The sequence below is a fragment of the Gasterosteus aculeatus genome, chromosome 14, assembly GCF_964276395.1.
Source record: "Gasterosteus aculeatus chromosome 14, fGasAcu3.hap1.1, whole genome shotgun sequence".
Lineage (NCBI taxonomy): Eukaryota > Metazoa > Chordata > Actinopteri > Perciformes > Gasterosteidae > Gasterosteus > Gasterosteus aculeatus.
In genome coordinates this window covers 2,237,230-2,253,819 of record NC_135702.1, presented here as the reverse complement: position 1 = coordinate 2,253,819, position 16,590 = coordinate 2,237,230, and the positions used below count along the sequence as shown (strand labels likewise).

Sequence of the window (16,590 nt, the reverse complement as noted above, 5' to 3'; positions counted from 1 at the left end):
ACACATCTGCACTCATCCACCGAGGTATTTTATTCCCATTAACTCTCAGAGTAAAATACGCACAGGCTTGTTGTTTTTCCCTCCTCCTCCTCCTCCTCCTCCTCCTCCTCGCGGCGTCTTTGTGCTGCATGTGTCTCTCTGTTTGTAAAGAACGCTGGTGAAGAATTTATCGGGCAAAGAAACAGCTTTTTTTTTTTTTTTTGTGCGTATAGACAAATATTTTTACGATTCAACCACACCTTCCTTCCCTCCTCCGCCTTCCTCCTCCTCCTCCTCCTCCTTCCTCCTCCCAGGTCTCACACCCGGCTCCCCATCATCCTTTATGTGCTGTCATTGGCGGCTTGTCATGGATGTCTTCATTGTTGAACACCGACCACAAACACACACGCACGCACACTCTATTTGCCTTGTGGGCTTCACCCTCCTGTCATAAATCTCTCTAAGTGCGGCTTGTATTATTCCAGAGCGCCTTTGCTCTATAAATTTCCCGCGGCAGGTGAGCGAGAGAAAAGATGGCGTCCGCAGCTCGGCAGCTAAAGGCCGGATGGGATGCAAATGTGGAGCGCTATCATCATTACGGCGTAATACCCCATGAAATGGCGGGATGATTACGGTCTGGGAGCTTTATGGCGTTGTGGGGCGAGGACGCCGTGGGCTCCGGGACACCCGGCCCCCCCGCGGTGCTGCTGGAGGAAAACCCCAGCGCGTCATTACCGCTTTAATTGGATCTGTCGAGGTCTAATTGATGCGGAGGATCTTCAGAACATTAAAAAAAACAACGGACTCTCTTTGAGACGAAAGTCTGTGTTTTTGTTTTTGTTTTGTTGAATCAACGTTGAGGCCAAACGGTCAGCGAGGCGTCGCTCATGTTTCATGATTCATGATTAACCAGCAGCATGAAGACTCATCAACGCGTCTTCTGACTTATTTATTATCAGTGGAAGCAGCAGAATGAGAACAGAGATGCAATAATGCGCATTAACACTTTAACGTCCTTCTGCAAGCGTCTTTTATCTTTTCACGTTTAAACCTTTATTTTACCACGAAGGATGTTCTTTGTCTTCAATGTGTCATCTGCTTATAACAATATATATAAGAAATTAACAGCCACGGCACTTTATAACACTAATGAAACACATAAAGGATCACAATGTATTGTGATTCTGTTATAATACTTATAACAGTGTTTATGATACGTTATAATAACTTATGATCCGATCAAGGGGAGCTGCTCAAAAACTACGAATAACAAATATTGAATCAGAATCCTTCATGCGGTTCGTTGACGAGAAGATGAACGTAGAAAGTCTGCAGATTTATGTCTTTTAAAACAAAGTTGAGAATAATTCCAAAACAAAACTCTAATTGTTCAGGAAAAAGTTCACCGAAGTTCAGCGTGAAGTAAAAATGGGACGTGCTCGATGTTTAACGGCACGTTTTAAGCCAATTAAAAGTGTGGAATGAAACGATGTGTATTGTTTTAATTTGAAGCGTTTGTGAGCAGCAGCGTTTGTGACCTCGCCGCTTCAGTCATTTGGATCTTAAATGTCATCTGACTGCGTCGTTTGTGGCCAAAGGTCCTTTTCATCATCACAGGTGCCCGATTACAAACGTAAAGTTGCATTAAAACACTTTCTTCGTCCCTTCGGCCCCCTTTCCCACCGGGCTCCTCGGGGAGACGCCGGCAAAGTCACACACTGATTGAACAGACCTTTCAGATTCATAAAATTCAAAGGTTTTTTTTCACAAATGAATGAACACAATTTTCTACCAATTTCCTCATTATGCAAATATGCAAAATAGTGCATTTAGGCCAATTAGGCTTCCACACAGTTCCAATTTTAACCGTTTAAGTCGTAATTGCAGAAACTATCAAATAATTACCGCCGCTAATTGTGAATATTTGTGACAGATACAACAAATTCTCACACAAATTACACTTTATTCGAGGAGTCATTGAATGCAACTCTTTTTTTTTTTTAATCCCTTTCCAAGCAAAAGTCTAATTTAACTTACATAATGTCTTGAATTGAGTGCTTGTTATCAAATTTGAACAATCCGCGAGGCCGTAACGCGCAGTGATTGAGTGAATCGCTCCGGGACCCTCGTCTTTGTGGGCGGGGCTTCTCAGGTGTCCCATCCAGAGCTGATGGCCCCTCGTCAGCGAGCCCCCCCCCCCCCTCAAAATAATAAAACATTTGTTGTGACAAAGCATTTATTTTTGACCCCCCCGCCGCCCTCCCCTCTAATAAACTGCAGGGACCCGCCGGTGCTGCATTCAGGGACGGTCGTCTTTGGACAATCTATTCCAGCCTCAGCATCTATAACTGTCTCCTCGGTGACCCGTTAGCGGGTTATGGACGCCCCACCCCCCGGGCGGCGATTTGTTTAATCCGTGGAAACGGTCCCGGCGTTATGTAAACAAGCCGAGTGCGGAATGAAGGGGGCCACCCGAGCGTGGCGGGGCGGGGAGGGGCCATTTGTCAGGGACCCGTCATAAAATACCAGACGTGATGTCTTCATTTAACACAAGAGGGCAAACGAAAAAATACAATTCCACTCGATTAATCACCTCCTTTTGGTTTGGCCTCATTGCAAGAAATATAATAAAAGTGTTTTAAAAAGGCTGCATGTGGTATTTCAGAGCTCTTTGGACAGAATCACGCTAGCTGTTTCTTTATGCTAAGCTAACCTGTCTTTTGTCTCTCGTGTCATGTTTTAAAACAGACATGGCTGGAATTAATTCTCCGATTGAAGGCGAGCAAAAAAAAACACTTCTTCATCAATTATAACAACTTTTATTATAATAACTTTAAATTTAAATAGCACCTTTAAAAGAAGTTTAAAAAAACGAGAGTGAAGCAACAAGCAAACCGTTTGACACCTTAACAAACCGTTAACAAACAGGAAACGCCTCGGTGAGGCTTCGCCAACAGAGGAAAGATCGTTCTTTGGGGTCAAACACGGACGTGACGACGTTGCGAAAGTCACGTGACGCACCAATGCAATGAAACACCAGGAAGACGGAATGAAGGCCCCTGAGCACGGGAACAAAAGATGGGACAATGACACCAATAAGAAAACAAATAAGTGAATTACCCACAATGCAATGGACACAAAATGTTTTTGGGGAGTGAATAGAGATGAAGGAGGGGATATTAAGTCGCTCCGTATAACATTCAGGACACAATGGAGCGGTGATTGATGGGGGACAAAGTGGGAACAGCAGGACGAGGACGAGGGGGGGGTCCTGGGAGACAGCGGGGGGAGTAAAAAGTGGAGAGGAGAGCAACAGAAGAGGAGGGGGGACACATTTCTGCAGGGACCAGGCGGAGTTTGGAGTCTATTTGTATGAGTAATCAGCCGCCTATCTACCACACACACACACACACACACACACACACAGACACACACACTCTCTCTCTCTCTCTCTCTCTCTCTCTCTCTCTCTCTCTGTCAGCCGTGTTTACTCACTGATTTTCTCAACAAGACAGCCATTGACACTGGATGGATGAGGCTAATCCGACACAGAGAGGAACAGCTCTGCCGGGGTTACAGGTCTGAGACGGAGTTACTCCCCCCTCTCCCCCCCCCCCCCCCCCCCCCCCTCCCCTTCTTCTCTCCCCTCCCTCACCTAATCTTCCGGCAAATATTTATCACTATCAATTTGGGTCTGACTCCGTGACATTAAAATACCGCGTATAGATAACCTCTCGCTGGAGAATCGATCGCCGGCTCCCTGCGTGTGTGTGTGTGTGTGTGCGTGTGCGTGCTTGTGTGTGTGTGTATGTGGCGGAGAGGATCAGATGGAGAAGGTCACTTTGGTGGTGGCACATCACACCTGATGCCAAACAGGTCATCCGTGCGGCGGCGGCGGCGGCGCCCAGGGAGGCCTTATGCATTTTAATAAGGGTTTTGTTAAAAGGGTTCTGGAGTCAACGGGTCCCTGAGAAGAGGGGGGGGGGGATCCGGAGGGGGGGGGGGGGGGGTCTGGCAACTAAACAGGGAACTGATTCCTTTCACTAGTCTTTTAATCACAGGTCTCGTTATCATGGGTTTAAATAAAACGCTATCCTCAATGTTTTACTCGTTTGACCTTTGACTCTTCTGTTTGGTGTCAGAAGAAACTCACATGTGTCTCTCTGATAAAGTCTAAGACACAATAAAAATGTGCAGATCTCTTGCTTATATTAGTATTATTAGAGAACAGTCTAACTGTGTTATTTACACACACAAAAAGAGCAAAATTATAACGAACAATAGACACTCAACATATTTTGAGAGGTGGAAGAAAAAATAAGGAACATTTTGCAATAATTACTTTTGCGATACCGTTTCATTTCTCCAAACTGCATTGATAATAAATGAACAGTTCACTTTAAAGATGAACTCGTGGAGTTAATGTGTCCTGACCTCTTTCACGTAATTCAACGCTCATTCAAAGTGGAACGATAAACTGCAGGTTCGCCGAAATAAAAATACTCCACATAATAATCACTTTACAAAAACCCTTTACAGGAATAATGTCCGTTACTTTAAAACACCGCCAACACATTTTATTAGAGAAACTTTCTACTCGACAAAAGTGATTTTATTGTATTTGTGGAAATTGACCCTTTAAGTTCTGCAGGAAATACAACAAATAATAAAACATCAGTTATTTCCTCAACTGTTGTTATAATTCAGAGTAAATCTCACAAAGCTTCTGAGAGGGACAGAAGGTGTGTGTGTGTGTCTGTGTGTGTGTGTGTGTGTGTGTGTGTGTGTGTGTGTGCGCGCACTATAGCACCAGCTGATTTCCTCTCCTCCTCTTCCTCCTCCTCCTCCTCCTCCTCCTCCCCTCGCCTCTCACTAATTGACTGTCTGCGTTCATACACACATTTCTCACTAATTTCTCATTTGCTATTCCAGCAGCGGCCGCGGCTCGAGGAATACATCTCCACCGGAGACTTCCTCTTCCTCCTGCTCCTCTTCCTCTCCCCCTCCCGCTCCTCTTCCTTCTGCTCCTCTTCCTCTCCCCGTCCTGCTCCTCTTCCTCTCTCCCTCCTGCTCCTCTTCCTCTCCCCCTCCTGCTCATCTTCCTCCTGCTCCTCTTCCTCTTTCCCTCCTCTTCCTCTTTCCCTCCTCTTCCTCTTCCCCCCCAAAGTATAAATGGATATAACAAAATAAATTGCCAAATGTATAACTCATTTTTTGAGGAATGTAGAGATTTTGCGATTGCAATTCCCCACACGCGTGCACGCTCATACGCACCATAGAGACTACACGCGCACGCGCACCGCGGCCCACTAGAAAGTCCAAAGTCATCCAGTTTGCTCTGATCGTCACAATTAGTCGTGAATTATCAGCGGACTCTGACAGACGTTCCTTGTAACTCTCTTTTACCCCCCTCCCCCCCGCCTCCCCTACCTCACCCCTCCTCCTCCCCCCTCATTACGAACGCTGATTAAACTGCAAATTGCCGCAGCCGCGGCCTCGTGCGCGCGTTCCCGCGCCTCGCTCAATATCAATTAAGTCTTCCAAATGCTTGATAGTGCCACTTATTAGTTTGGAAAACTCGGAAAACACCAATAATCAACGGCCATGGAGCTGCGGGGGGGGGGGGGGGGGGGGGGTGTATAGGGGGGGGTTTCCTACCTCTCACGCGCAATCACACGCGCGCGCGCGCTGTGGGAGAGAAGCGCGTGTCAGACAGGATCACATCTCTTTGATTAAAATACATTTATTTCTAAATAACGTCGTGGACTAACGCGTGACAAATGCCACCTAACACCATTAGATGCTTCGGCTGCAGAGAGAATGAACTGCCCCCAACTGCCCCCCTCCTGCCCCCCCGTCTGTTAACCTATTTAGTCTTGGTAGAATGTAAATTAATAGCAGCTCGTTATCATTATTTCATCCTGGTGCCGCATGTTTCTGCTGGTTGATCTGAACTGAGCATTGAAAATATTCACTAAATATACACAATAGTATTTAGTGGCTTTATTTTAGTGTCCTCTCAAGATTTGTGATCTTTATATCTCTCATTTACCTCCAAACAGCTTCTGAGCACAACATTGTGTGTAATACAGATAAGTTTGGGTTAAATTTGTATTTATTGTGTAATTGAGGTTGCTTTATCTGGTATCACACAATAAAAGCATTTAATGAGTCTCAAATTCAAATTAGAGGTTCTGATACTGAACAAATGACGCATTGTAAAAAAATGTTCTCTCTTACTTGGCAACCAAAATGTATTTTTCTATTGAGAATGTTAAGAATCACATGTAGCCTTAAGAATATGTTTCATGTATCCTATATTTAAGGCTGGAAAGGTAATAATTGACAAGGCCTGTAAGCGCTGCTGACTTTGGGTGTTCGTCAAACTGTTTTTACACAGATTGTTTTCATCCAACAGTCAAACACCTAAAGGTTAGACTTTTTATTCAAACTTGTGTACGTTTTTTTTCATGATAAAAAGATTATTTTCTTTTCCATTCTGACAGATAAAAAATATGAAAAGACAACTAATTTCAATAATATGGCAAATTACACGGTTTAACACAGTTTTTTCTTTAAGGAGATAATTTGGGTTGTGGATTTCTTGGCACAAGTAAAAGGTGTAAATGTCCTCCTGCATTGAGCTGTCTCCCTTTCTTCCACCCTTGACATCTGTTGTACGTTTTGCTGTAATCATCAGTGATGAGCAATTAAAGAAACCTTTGTAACATACTGTGTATAATACGTCTTCTAATGTGTGAAAGAAACTTCAGCGGAGTAACGTGACCTTTTTGGCACGCTGAAGACTGGATTGTTATATATTTATATATATTCTTCACAAGCAGCCTTGAAGAAAACTATGAAATTGATTATTTTTTCATAGATCACACAAATCAATATCAGATGCACAAAGATTCAGATGATATTGAATGTGTTGTCTTTGTAACACAGCTTTGTAAGCCATGTCAATTGTTTAGCTTAAGTGATAAACTGTGTAAATAAAGAAATTGGCTCCTTCTGAGGCTGATAAAACCTTAAGTTAGACACAGTGTCTATATGGAGTTCAGTGCTCACTGACACTAAATGTCAGAAGCAAAGTCAATGCAAACACAATTGAATAGGAAAAGATTTACAGCAGGACTCAGTTGACTTTTTCGCTTGTTTTCGTATGTTTTAACAAATATTCAGCTCATTAACAGTTATTCTTGAATTGAAACATGAATTTAACAATGACACACGCTAAAGGCCATGATACGTGCAAATAGATGTATTGAATAATTCCTCCCACCTCACTAATTAAATTCATTGTGAAGCTATGCTCTAAATCCAAAAGACATCACCCAAATTTCACACAATAGTTTACAAATGTTGTTCATACCCCTTGAACTCAATCTAAATTGCATGTACAATCTGGATTACATCCTATTTTTTTCTTTATAATAATAATGATAATTCTAATAGTAATAATAATAATAGTACATATTATTAGTATCATTGTTATATTAAATAAATGAATAAATATATGCCATTTTAATTTATTTTATAAAATGATATTATAATACATTAAATAGTATATTCTAAATGTATTTATTAATCTGGGAAACTAATATTAAAATAATACATTTAATTTCTGCAAGAATGGTTGAGCAGTGGTCATAAGTGTCTCTTTGCTGTGCTTCTTTCATTCGTTTTTTTATTCAGTTGACACACGTGATTCATCATAGCCTGAAGGGCCAGATCTATTGGATCCGTCTGTGTGATCCACTCACTCGACAATCATTCGAGCCTGGAGTTCGATTTGTCTGCCATCGGCTTTTCCTCACCGACTTCCTGACCTGCGCACGCGCACTCGACAGCAGGAAACCTACGCACGTTACAACAACAGTCCAGAGTCCAGACTTCAACCCAGTGATACCCGCGATCCAGAACCATGGCAGATCCAAGAATACGGCAAATTAAGATCAAGACTGGCATCGTGAAGAGGTATGGTTGGCTTTTTGTTTCGGCACAGCACGTCAAAAGATAAGTACGTACTAATAGTATAGTTAAGCTTAGCAAGCTAACTAGCTAAACCAGGTGGAGAGGTTGCCTCGGCATTGAACCCCGTGTGGAGTAACGTTTGTCGGTTAGGTCTTTAACTGCACTCCGGTGCTTTGCTGCGGCCTATAGTCAATTTGCATTTTTATTCAGTTGTGTTTGCGGAAGATGGCCTTAATCGTTCTAACACTTCTGCTGTAGTAATACACGTAATTTGTAATTGGTAAAACAGCGATGTACCTCAGTAATAACGTGTTTGGTGGTGGTTGCAGCGTTAGCTAACGTTGTGCGACTCATGCTAGCTTTGTGATAGCTGGTTGCTGATAGCTAAAACCATGTTCTTATTGTTCTGGGCTCTTCTGCTGCTTTTTTCTCGGGCTAAATGTAGTTTATGCTGATAGAACAGACCGTTCTTATCCGGTTTACTATTTTTTTCCCCTGAAATGCTTGTGAATGTGAAATATTTCAGTGAAAGCTACAGAGATGCTTGCACTGAAATATGCACATCTTGTTAGCATAAGTTAAGCTAACGGTTCACTCTGTTTTTAAGAGAGAACCTTTTGTAGTGGTGCTTTGGTTTTGATCTCCTTTCACTAAGTCGTCAGTGGAGGTTTGTGGCGATGTAGGAAACGCCTTCACCGTCCGATGACACCGGATCCCCCGCTGCTATCGGGGCCTGTGGCCTGACTGACCATCACCCTGTTACCCGTCACGGTGCCATCAACACGTGCACTTTTTATTCTATCAATGAGTGCAATCAAGTAACCCAGAGGCTATTTCCCACAATCATGCTCTCGCCTGTGTCACATTTAATGTTTCGAATTGTGTTATTAATAGATTATTTAGGAAGTTCAGCGACGGTTGCATTCAAATCGTTTCACCCAAATGTATGTGCAGTGTAGTAAGTAATAGACAGATCCAGCTTGACTGGATCATACAGACACATCATGACCCTTAATACAACAGTATCACACCTTGTGCTGTTATTTGTGTAGTGACTGATGATAAGTGATTGGATTTATTCAAACCACCCCCAAGGAGAGCAGTAAAATACATTTAAATCCTAATCAATGCTGCTGCCAAGTTACTAATAGAGCAGCAGAGTCCCTTCGGAGGTACCGTTAGTAGTTCTCAATAAAAGAAACGCATAATTCCCAGAGTTACTGCAAAAAAGCAGCAGCACCGTAAAAGGATCAACAGCACCTTTTTCCTCCGGTGCTCAATTTCTTTTCAACTCAACCTTTTAGCTGTTTGAACAAAGTGCCTTTTGTCTTGCATAAAGAAAAGTCTCAATCTCTTTATTATAGACCCTGAAAACCCGTCACGATGCAGCTGCATGAGTGATAAGTACTCAGCTACTACAAAGATCAAGATCAACAAAGTTGATTCAACCGCTGGAAGTCGATCGATAGTCGCTGCTGTTTCGTTCTGGCGGCGGGCGTCCTAGAAGTGCGGAATAAGGCGTTAACATAACAAAGGGTGCGAGTCTTTTAAAACGGGAACGTGATGGTGTGGACGTAGCCTGCAAACATCTATTGATGGAGTTGTGTGGGATGTTGTGCTCAGTAGAAGTGCGATGGAGCGGGAGGGGCTTTTCCCGTTGATCCTGCAGGCCTCTAATTCCTGCCGTCAGCGGGGATCGTGTAATGTGCTATTGATTGTGTTCTGATGAGGGTCAGATTACTAACCGGCTCCCCGAGGTGGCGATGGTGGTATCTGGATGTCCCACAGTGGACGATGTCTCCAGTGAAGGGAAATCGGGACCAACGTATACCTTCATCACGCAGTATTTCCCCCAACTGCTGTCTGGTGTTTAGCTGCAGGTCAAAAGCACTAAGCTGACATGGAGCTTTAATGAAGCTGTAAACAAACGCAGTCATGGAGCTCCTCCTCCTCATGATCTCCCTCTTTCTCCTCCTCCTCCTCCTCCTCCCTCCTCCCGTTTTTACACATCAGCGTTTGGAGGAAACCTGCCTTCTCTTTTGCCCACTTATTTCCACTGGCTTTTCTGCACATTCCAGTCGCTGCCTTTTCTGCCCCAGCGAGGCGGACGCCCTTAATAAAATGACAACAGTAATTTGCTTTTGTCATTCCGGTCCCAGCACAGACTGGCGCCGTGGCTCAAAACTACAGTGCCGGAGGAGGCGGCCGAATGTGTGTCGGCTGCCTCTAATTCCCTTTTTTTTTTTTTTTTTTTCTATTTTCCAGAGAGCTGCCTTTTCCATTAAGCCTGAGGTGGCAGGTCTATTTAAAACCAGCCGCGACCCCACCCCTCATTCACACGGCGCTCCAAGTCTGGGAGAAATAAGAAATTAACATCAGCACTGGAAAAGTGGGGGGGGGGATGGACATTTTGTTATTAGACTGTCCTTCAGTTTTATTCAAATGATTCCAGCCTTCCATCCTCCATCTTTGGCTCCAAAGCGGTGACATCACTCACTCCGCGTGCTGCAGGAGCTGCTGCTGCTGCTGCATATGCTGGCTGTTTTTAAAAAGCTTCTTGATGGAACAGTTATTAGAATGAGTAATTGATGTAAAATATGACAGAGTGGCGTCGGCTCCCCGGGCTGAGCGAGGAGCGGCGCACCGCGGAGGGACGGGGTCTCCGGTAATGCGGCTGATTTAATGAAGGATCGCCCACTTACGCACACGCAGCTGATTCTATGAAAAATTACATTTGTGTTGTCACTGCGACAGGCAAGAAGCAGCCGGAAGAGGACTATTAGTTTGGAATCATTATCAATAGCGATATTTTCAAACTCCATTATGCCAATCAGAGTCGGAATCTGTTTAATAGATTTAGTTCCATTTGGCCCGTAATTGATAAATAATCAAAATTTATCAATGTACTCAAGCCCATTTTCACTAACAATCAAGGAAAAGAGGCCCATTTACCACCTGACTTGGTCCAAATTAGGGAGTAAATTGATGATCAATTAATCTCTAAAAAGGACTGTGTGTGTGTGTGTGTGAGCTATCGTCGTGTAAGATGAATGAACGATGCAGTTAAGCTGTTTTCATTGTGTTGCCGCTTGTTTGCTCAACACAGAAAATGTTCATATACAACGTAAATTAACTGGAAAATGTTTGCGTACTTATTTTGTAACAATGGATTGAATCAGAATTCTGGATGTAGAGAGAAAGATGCACGTTATTGATGTTGAGATTATCTCCGTGTGAACCGTGTCTCTGCAGAGTCTCGCCTCCAATATTTAATTAAAGCAAATTTCTCTAAATTGAAATTATTTAATAGGCTCTGAAAAATGCCTAAAAGAAATCAACGTGAAATTGATTTTTGTCTGCTTTATTAAAATGTTAATTTAATATTTCTGAGACACTCAAAACAATTTGACGAATATCAAATTGAGTTTATTTTTATCCAATAAAAAATACCAAGGAATCATGTAAATAAAGAAATGGTTTAAATAATCACGATGATTAAATAGAATTACTGTATTTACTTGTGTGAAGAATCTATGGAAAGTGCTGAAGGACGTCCTTTGTGTACAGAGTGCATCTGTTTTCCCACAAAGCATCGCCCTCCTCTGGGGCGGCGGCGAGGAGGACTGATGTGTTTGGCGGTTGTTATTGAGGTGTGTATCTTGGCGCCCGGTGGGGAGATGATCTCAGTCACGGAGCCGCTGGAGGGAACGAGGATGGATGGGCCTGTCTGTGACACGGTGACCGCCGCGGCCCGCCGGCGCCGGCGTCCTCCCGTCTGAGAGGCCGTTCCCGCCTTTGATGGAACAACGTGGTGTCAGCGCCTTTTAACTGTGAACGGTCTTCTGCTCTCCTCCTCCTGTCGCTGCCGCAGGCTGGCGAAGGAGAAGATTTCGTACCAGACGGAGGCCCAGCAGCAGGAGGAGAAGGTTAAGCGTCTGAAGGAGGAGGCAGGAGACCCGTACGTCATCAAGAAGCAGGTGAGCTTTTTTTAAAAAAAGCCGATGCGTCTGGTTCCAAAAACACATCAGTTCTAATTCATATTATTTTACCACCTTTACAGTTGAGTAAAACTTTATTCCGGGTTGTGGGGGGGCTGAAGAAGCTTCCCTAGTTGGACTCGTATCTTCTCTCTTGGCGTAATGGGGTCGGTCCGCGGTGATAATGAGGGATTAGGTTCTGAGAGGAGCGACCATTAGTGATTTAGTAATTTGCTTGATGCGGATGTAATTATATCATGTTACTTTAGAGGAGTTTAATAATTACTGACACATGCTGGTGATTTAGTGTCGCTGCCCTCGTCTCCATTGTGTCTCCCTCCATCATCTGGCTGCTCCCTTCAGAGGAAGCTGCTTTATGGAAGTGCGTTACGTGTCACGCCGCTCGCTTCCTGTCTGAAGCACGTTTTTGTTTCCTAAAGAGAAGAAAAACGTGTGCCACAGCCGGACCTTGTGTTAACAAAAGTTAGTTCCAAACCGACCTTTGACCTTTATTTCATCCACACATGGGCAATGCTACGATGCGATTGGTTCCACAGAGTCCCCTCGATGCCCCCGAGGGGACCGCCGGGCGGCGCGTCTTCTTCTGATCATGTTACCCGAGTCGTTAATATTCTTCCCGTGTTTCTGTTTGGGCGACTGGGGGGGCAGATGGATGATGGCTGGAGACGAGAGGTCTGAGGCAGGATGGATCACAGGTTTTTATTTTAATGGAATCAATACACTGTAAGCGTCCTCTCTATCCAGCACTGGTGGGATCATTCCACTGCACGGGGGGGGGGCAGCGTGACTTTTGTCTGTTCTAACACTCCTCTGCTTAGTCCGCCTCATCTTCTCGTATCGGGACTCCATCGCCTCTCTGGTGCCAGTTGTCCCAGAGTCACACGTGCGACCGTCTCCACCTGTGATTGGGGGGGGGGGCGGGGTCGAGGAAGCATCTGTCAGCGAGCGAGTGTGTCCGACACCGACCCCCCCCCCCCCCCCCCCCCCAGAGATCAATAACTCGATGACATGTTCCAGCGAGATGAACATGCTTGGTTCTGTCTGTGTGATGAGTGTTGCATACGGTGCACAGAGGTGTTGGCGGCCCTGACGACGCCCCCCCCCCCCCCTGCTCTGGTTTCAGATCGAGGTCTTGCAGGAGTCGCACATGATGGTCCCGGACTGCCACCGCCGTCTGACCATCGCGCACGCAGATCTGCTGCAGCTGCTGGTAAGTGAGCCTCACAGCGGCGCGCACATCTGTATCCGCGGCGCTCGGATCCGCTCGTCTCGCTGCTGGAACTAAATCGTGGGCGCGTAGAAGGAACGTGCTCCTATTGTGTTTGCGAGATGATGATGGAAACGCGTGACGACCAATAACAACCCTTGATCACAGAAAGTAGCGTAGCTTCACACGGAATCGGGTTTCTCTCCCTCCCGTCGAGCAGCGACGCGTTTTCACTCCTTATCGCTTGTAACTGAATGTGATCTGGAGGCTTCATCGCTCGCTGTTTCTCAATTGATTTCTTTAAAATGTCTTTCCAAGTCAAGCTGCATTCGCTAATAATTTGGGCACAGAAATGATTCAAACAGGCTGTCAGAGGCCAAGTTGTGTCATATAATATTCTCTTCAAGGGGGCTGACGAACAATTTCACCACTTTTTAGACACCCAGCGGAACAGAAGCAGCGTTGTAGTTGGCGACAAATCTAACCGCGAGATGAAGCCTCTTAAGTTGATTTAGATCATCAGCTACGTGTGTGTGTGTGGAACTAAAAAGTGAAACTAGGCTGAATCCATCTGCAGGGCGGCGCCGTATTGATCCCTTGGTTTTAAAATAACAGCTTATGGTTTGACTAGTTCCTAATACTGTGTTTTTGGTCGAGGAACAATAAACTGTTTAACTAATATTGCTAACACATTACGTATATATGAGATGGCTCAAATTTAGACCAAAAGAAGAGATGAAACGTACATAAAACAGCATCAAAGATGAATAAAACTGAGCGTTTTAGCGCGCTAGGTGAGGTTAGCATTTAGCTAAATTTCACAATTTTCCGTACAGGTCGCCAGCGGTCGCTCACGCCGCTAACTGCTTCTAAATGACCCTACCGCAAGGCATTGTGGGAATATTCTTGTGGGTTGATTTCAATGAAGTGCTCACGTTCCACCAGTTAACAGTTTTTCGTGTCTGATCCCTTCGCGGCGAGAAGACGCCATGAGAGCCGCGGGGTCGCCTCCATTAGCGCCGAGCCAGCTGGCGGTGGGCGGGTGGAGCTCTGCACCCGTCACTCATCCTCACCTCCTCGGTCCCCGTCGACAAGAGACACGCTCGCCGCCGCAGGAACCGGCACGTGCTGCGATATTTTAAGGGCGCGGGTCAACGCGCCGGCCCGCCGGGTTTAGATCTGCGTCGCGTCACACCGACTGAAACACGGCCGTTGTGTCCAACGGGGAGCAGGATTCTTGACTCTTGCGTGGCTGAGACTCCTCCGCTCTCGGGTGGAGGAGATGGCGACGGCGTTTTTAAAATGGCATCGGACTAAAAGTGTGTGTGTGTGTGTGTGTGTGTTTTGTGTCTTTCCAGGAAAGCGAAGCGGATTTGGGCGAATCGGAGGAGTACAAAGAGGCCAGAAACATGCTGGACTCGGTGAAGCTTGAAGGATGATCTGTGATTCTTGGGTGTCCGTTCCTTTCGTCGGGTGTTCGGAGACCCCCGAGGGTCTCTGTTGCTCATGTGGTTTATTTTTTACCTGCTTCCTGTGTACTCACCGTCAACGTGCCACCACTTCTGATCACACGCCTCCTAATAAACAGAAACCTGACAGGGAAACATTGGCTTCATCCCGGTGGGGGGGGATTTCTTTTTGTCTGTGGCACTGATAGACAATCTGGACTTTAGAGACGTCATTAAATCCACACACAGGCATGTTTGTCTTACGTTCAGGCATCGCCTTTAATCTCCTGGTTTAAAGTGGGACACAGTGTTGGAAACGGATGGTTTTGCATTCCTTTAGCGAGCTCGGATTCGCGTCCATGAATACTAACCAAAGCTGCGATCAACGATTATTATCTTTGTTTAATCCTTTCTGTAGTGCGGGAGTGAAAAAGTGTTCAACAAACGGCAAATAATCCGATTTTAGAAACTTGAAACAATGACTGTATGTTTTTTTTTTATCTCTGTTTTCTTTGCATCTCTGATTGGATTAATAAACTGGTGGTTTCAGCACTTAACTGATGGTCATTTGTTTGATTTAGCTGTGAAATGGAAGCTGCAATAAAGAGGAATTACTTTTTAAAAAGACAAACTTCTGAAGGATAAAACCAGCGCTGGTGTCCGAATGGCCTAAAATAACAACCCCTCACATGAAGGCCGAGCGAGTGCTTCCTAAATAGTGCTGCTAATAAATGAACTCAATTGCCAGACAAATTAAGGTTACATTTGACTTGATCCTTATTTTACAGATTTCGATAATTATCGGGATCACCCCGAAGTCTCATTAGCGCCCTAATGAGGCGCTGCTGCTCCGTGACATCCACCCCGCTCCATCTCGTTACGGAAATCGCTCTTCAATGCTGATTATTTTATTTGGAGGTATAATATTTCTTTCGGATAAATCACGGCCTAATCGAGTCCGTGCAGGGGGGCAGCGGCGCTAATTGAGGCATGAGATGCGGCGGCGGGGCGCTACATCTGGGTTGGAGTGACCACGGGACCCCGAGCAGATCGGAACACGCAGTGGCTGCTGGGTAACACGTCTTCACGTCCCATAATGAGGCAGCAACGCCACGTGTGACTGCAGCGCTTTGTGTGGCATTCTGGCAGGATTATCAGATAGATTTGACCTGAACTACCAAAATAAAAGCATCCACGGGGCAGCAAAGTGCCCCCTCCCCGCTCGTGGGATTATATTTATTATCCGATTATATTTTTATTAGACTAGAAAGCTGCCTTCAATGTTTAATTGGAGGGCTCGGAAATGCATCTTATTTCACAAGCTGATTGTTTATATGAGGTCGGAATCCGAATGTCAATAAATGTTGTTTTAATAGAATAAAAGCATTAAAAAGGAAACCCTCAAGTAAAAGCACCACACAGTGGTAATAAACTGTTCCTCTGATTTAAAGTAGTCAGGCTGCTACTTAAAACTGACAAAGAAATGGTGCTCTAACCTCTGCTTTGACTCGTCCGCTGTGAATTATCAGAGAAACCAAGTAGACTCGCACTAAATGAAAGATGTGACCTGTGCATAACCTCTGAGGCGAGCTGACCCGACTTCTGCAGTCTAATAATGAGAAGGATGGGCCTTTGCTCAAGTTACTCAAGTCATTTTATGACACTTGTACTCCACAATCCTGTGGGAAATATTTCAACAATATACTTTCTCCAAAGATGAATAACGTAGAATGAGCAAATACAATGAGATGAACCCATAAAATCACTAATCACATGTCCTTAAAGGGTTAGAATTCTACTGCATCGGCGCAATAATAATGCAGTAGCAGATCGCAGGCCAGTGGCATCAGCTGCTCCCGCTCCTCTCCGACCCGGTGGGTTATTGGGCCGCTGCTCCTTAGTCCCTCCATGACTGTCCCCAGATCAGCTGCATGAAACAAGAACCTCATTTGTTAACCTGGCACTCGTGCAGATGGAA

At 44.9% G+C, this 16,590-nt stretch overlaps 1 protein-coding gene across 1 annotated transcript; it reads left to right on the top strand.

Moving 5' to 3' along the window:
- Nucleotides 1–7,667: 7,667 nt before the first annotated feature.
- On the top strand, nt 7,668–15,169 carry tbca (tubulin cofactor a). The gene is made up of 4 exons (XM_040197984.2): nt 7,668–7,962; nt 11,831–11,936; nt 13,081–13,167; nt 14,523–15,169. The coding sequence occupies exons 1-4, from the start codon at nt 7,910–7,912 to the stop codon at nt 14,601–14,603; spliced, it is 327 nt and encodes a 108-aa protein (XP_040053918.1). The 5' UTR covers nt 7,668–7,909; the 3' UTR covers nt 14,604–15,169.
- The last annotated feature ends 1,421 nt before the right edge of the window (nt 15,170–16,590 follow it).

Bases quoted from the DNA above. Each gene is read 5' to 3' on its own strand.
- tbca (XM_040197984.2), top strand. From the start codon at position 7,910: ATGGCAGATCCAAGAATACGGCAAATTAAGATCAAGACTGGCATCGTG. The intron at 11,937-13,080 runs GTGAGCTTTTTT...CTCTGGTTTCAG, and splicing joins CGTACGTCATCAAGAAGCAG to ATCGAGGTCTTGCAGGAGTC. The intron at 13,168-14,522 runs GTAAGTGAGCCT...GTGTCTTTCCAG, and splicing joins CAGATCTGCTGCAGCTGCTG to GAAAGCGAAGCGGATTTGGG.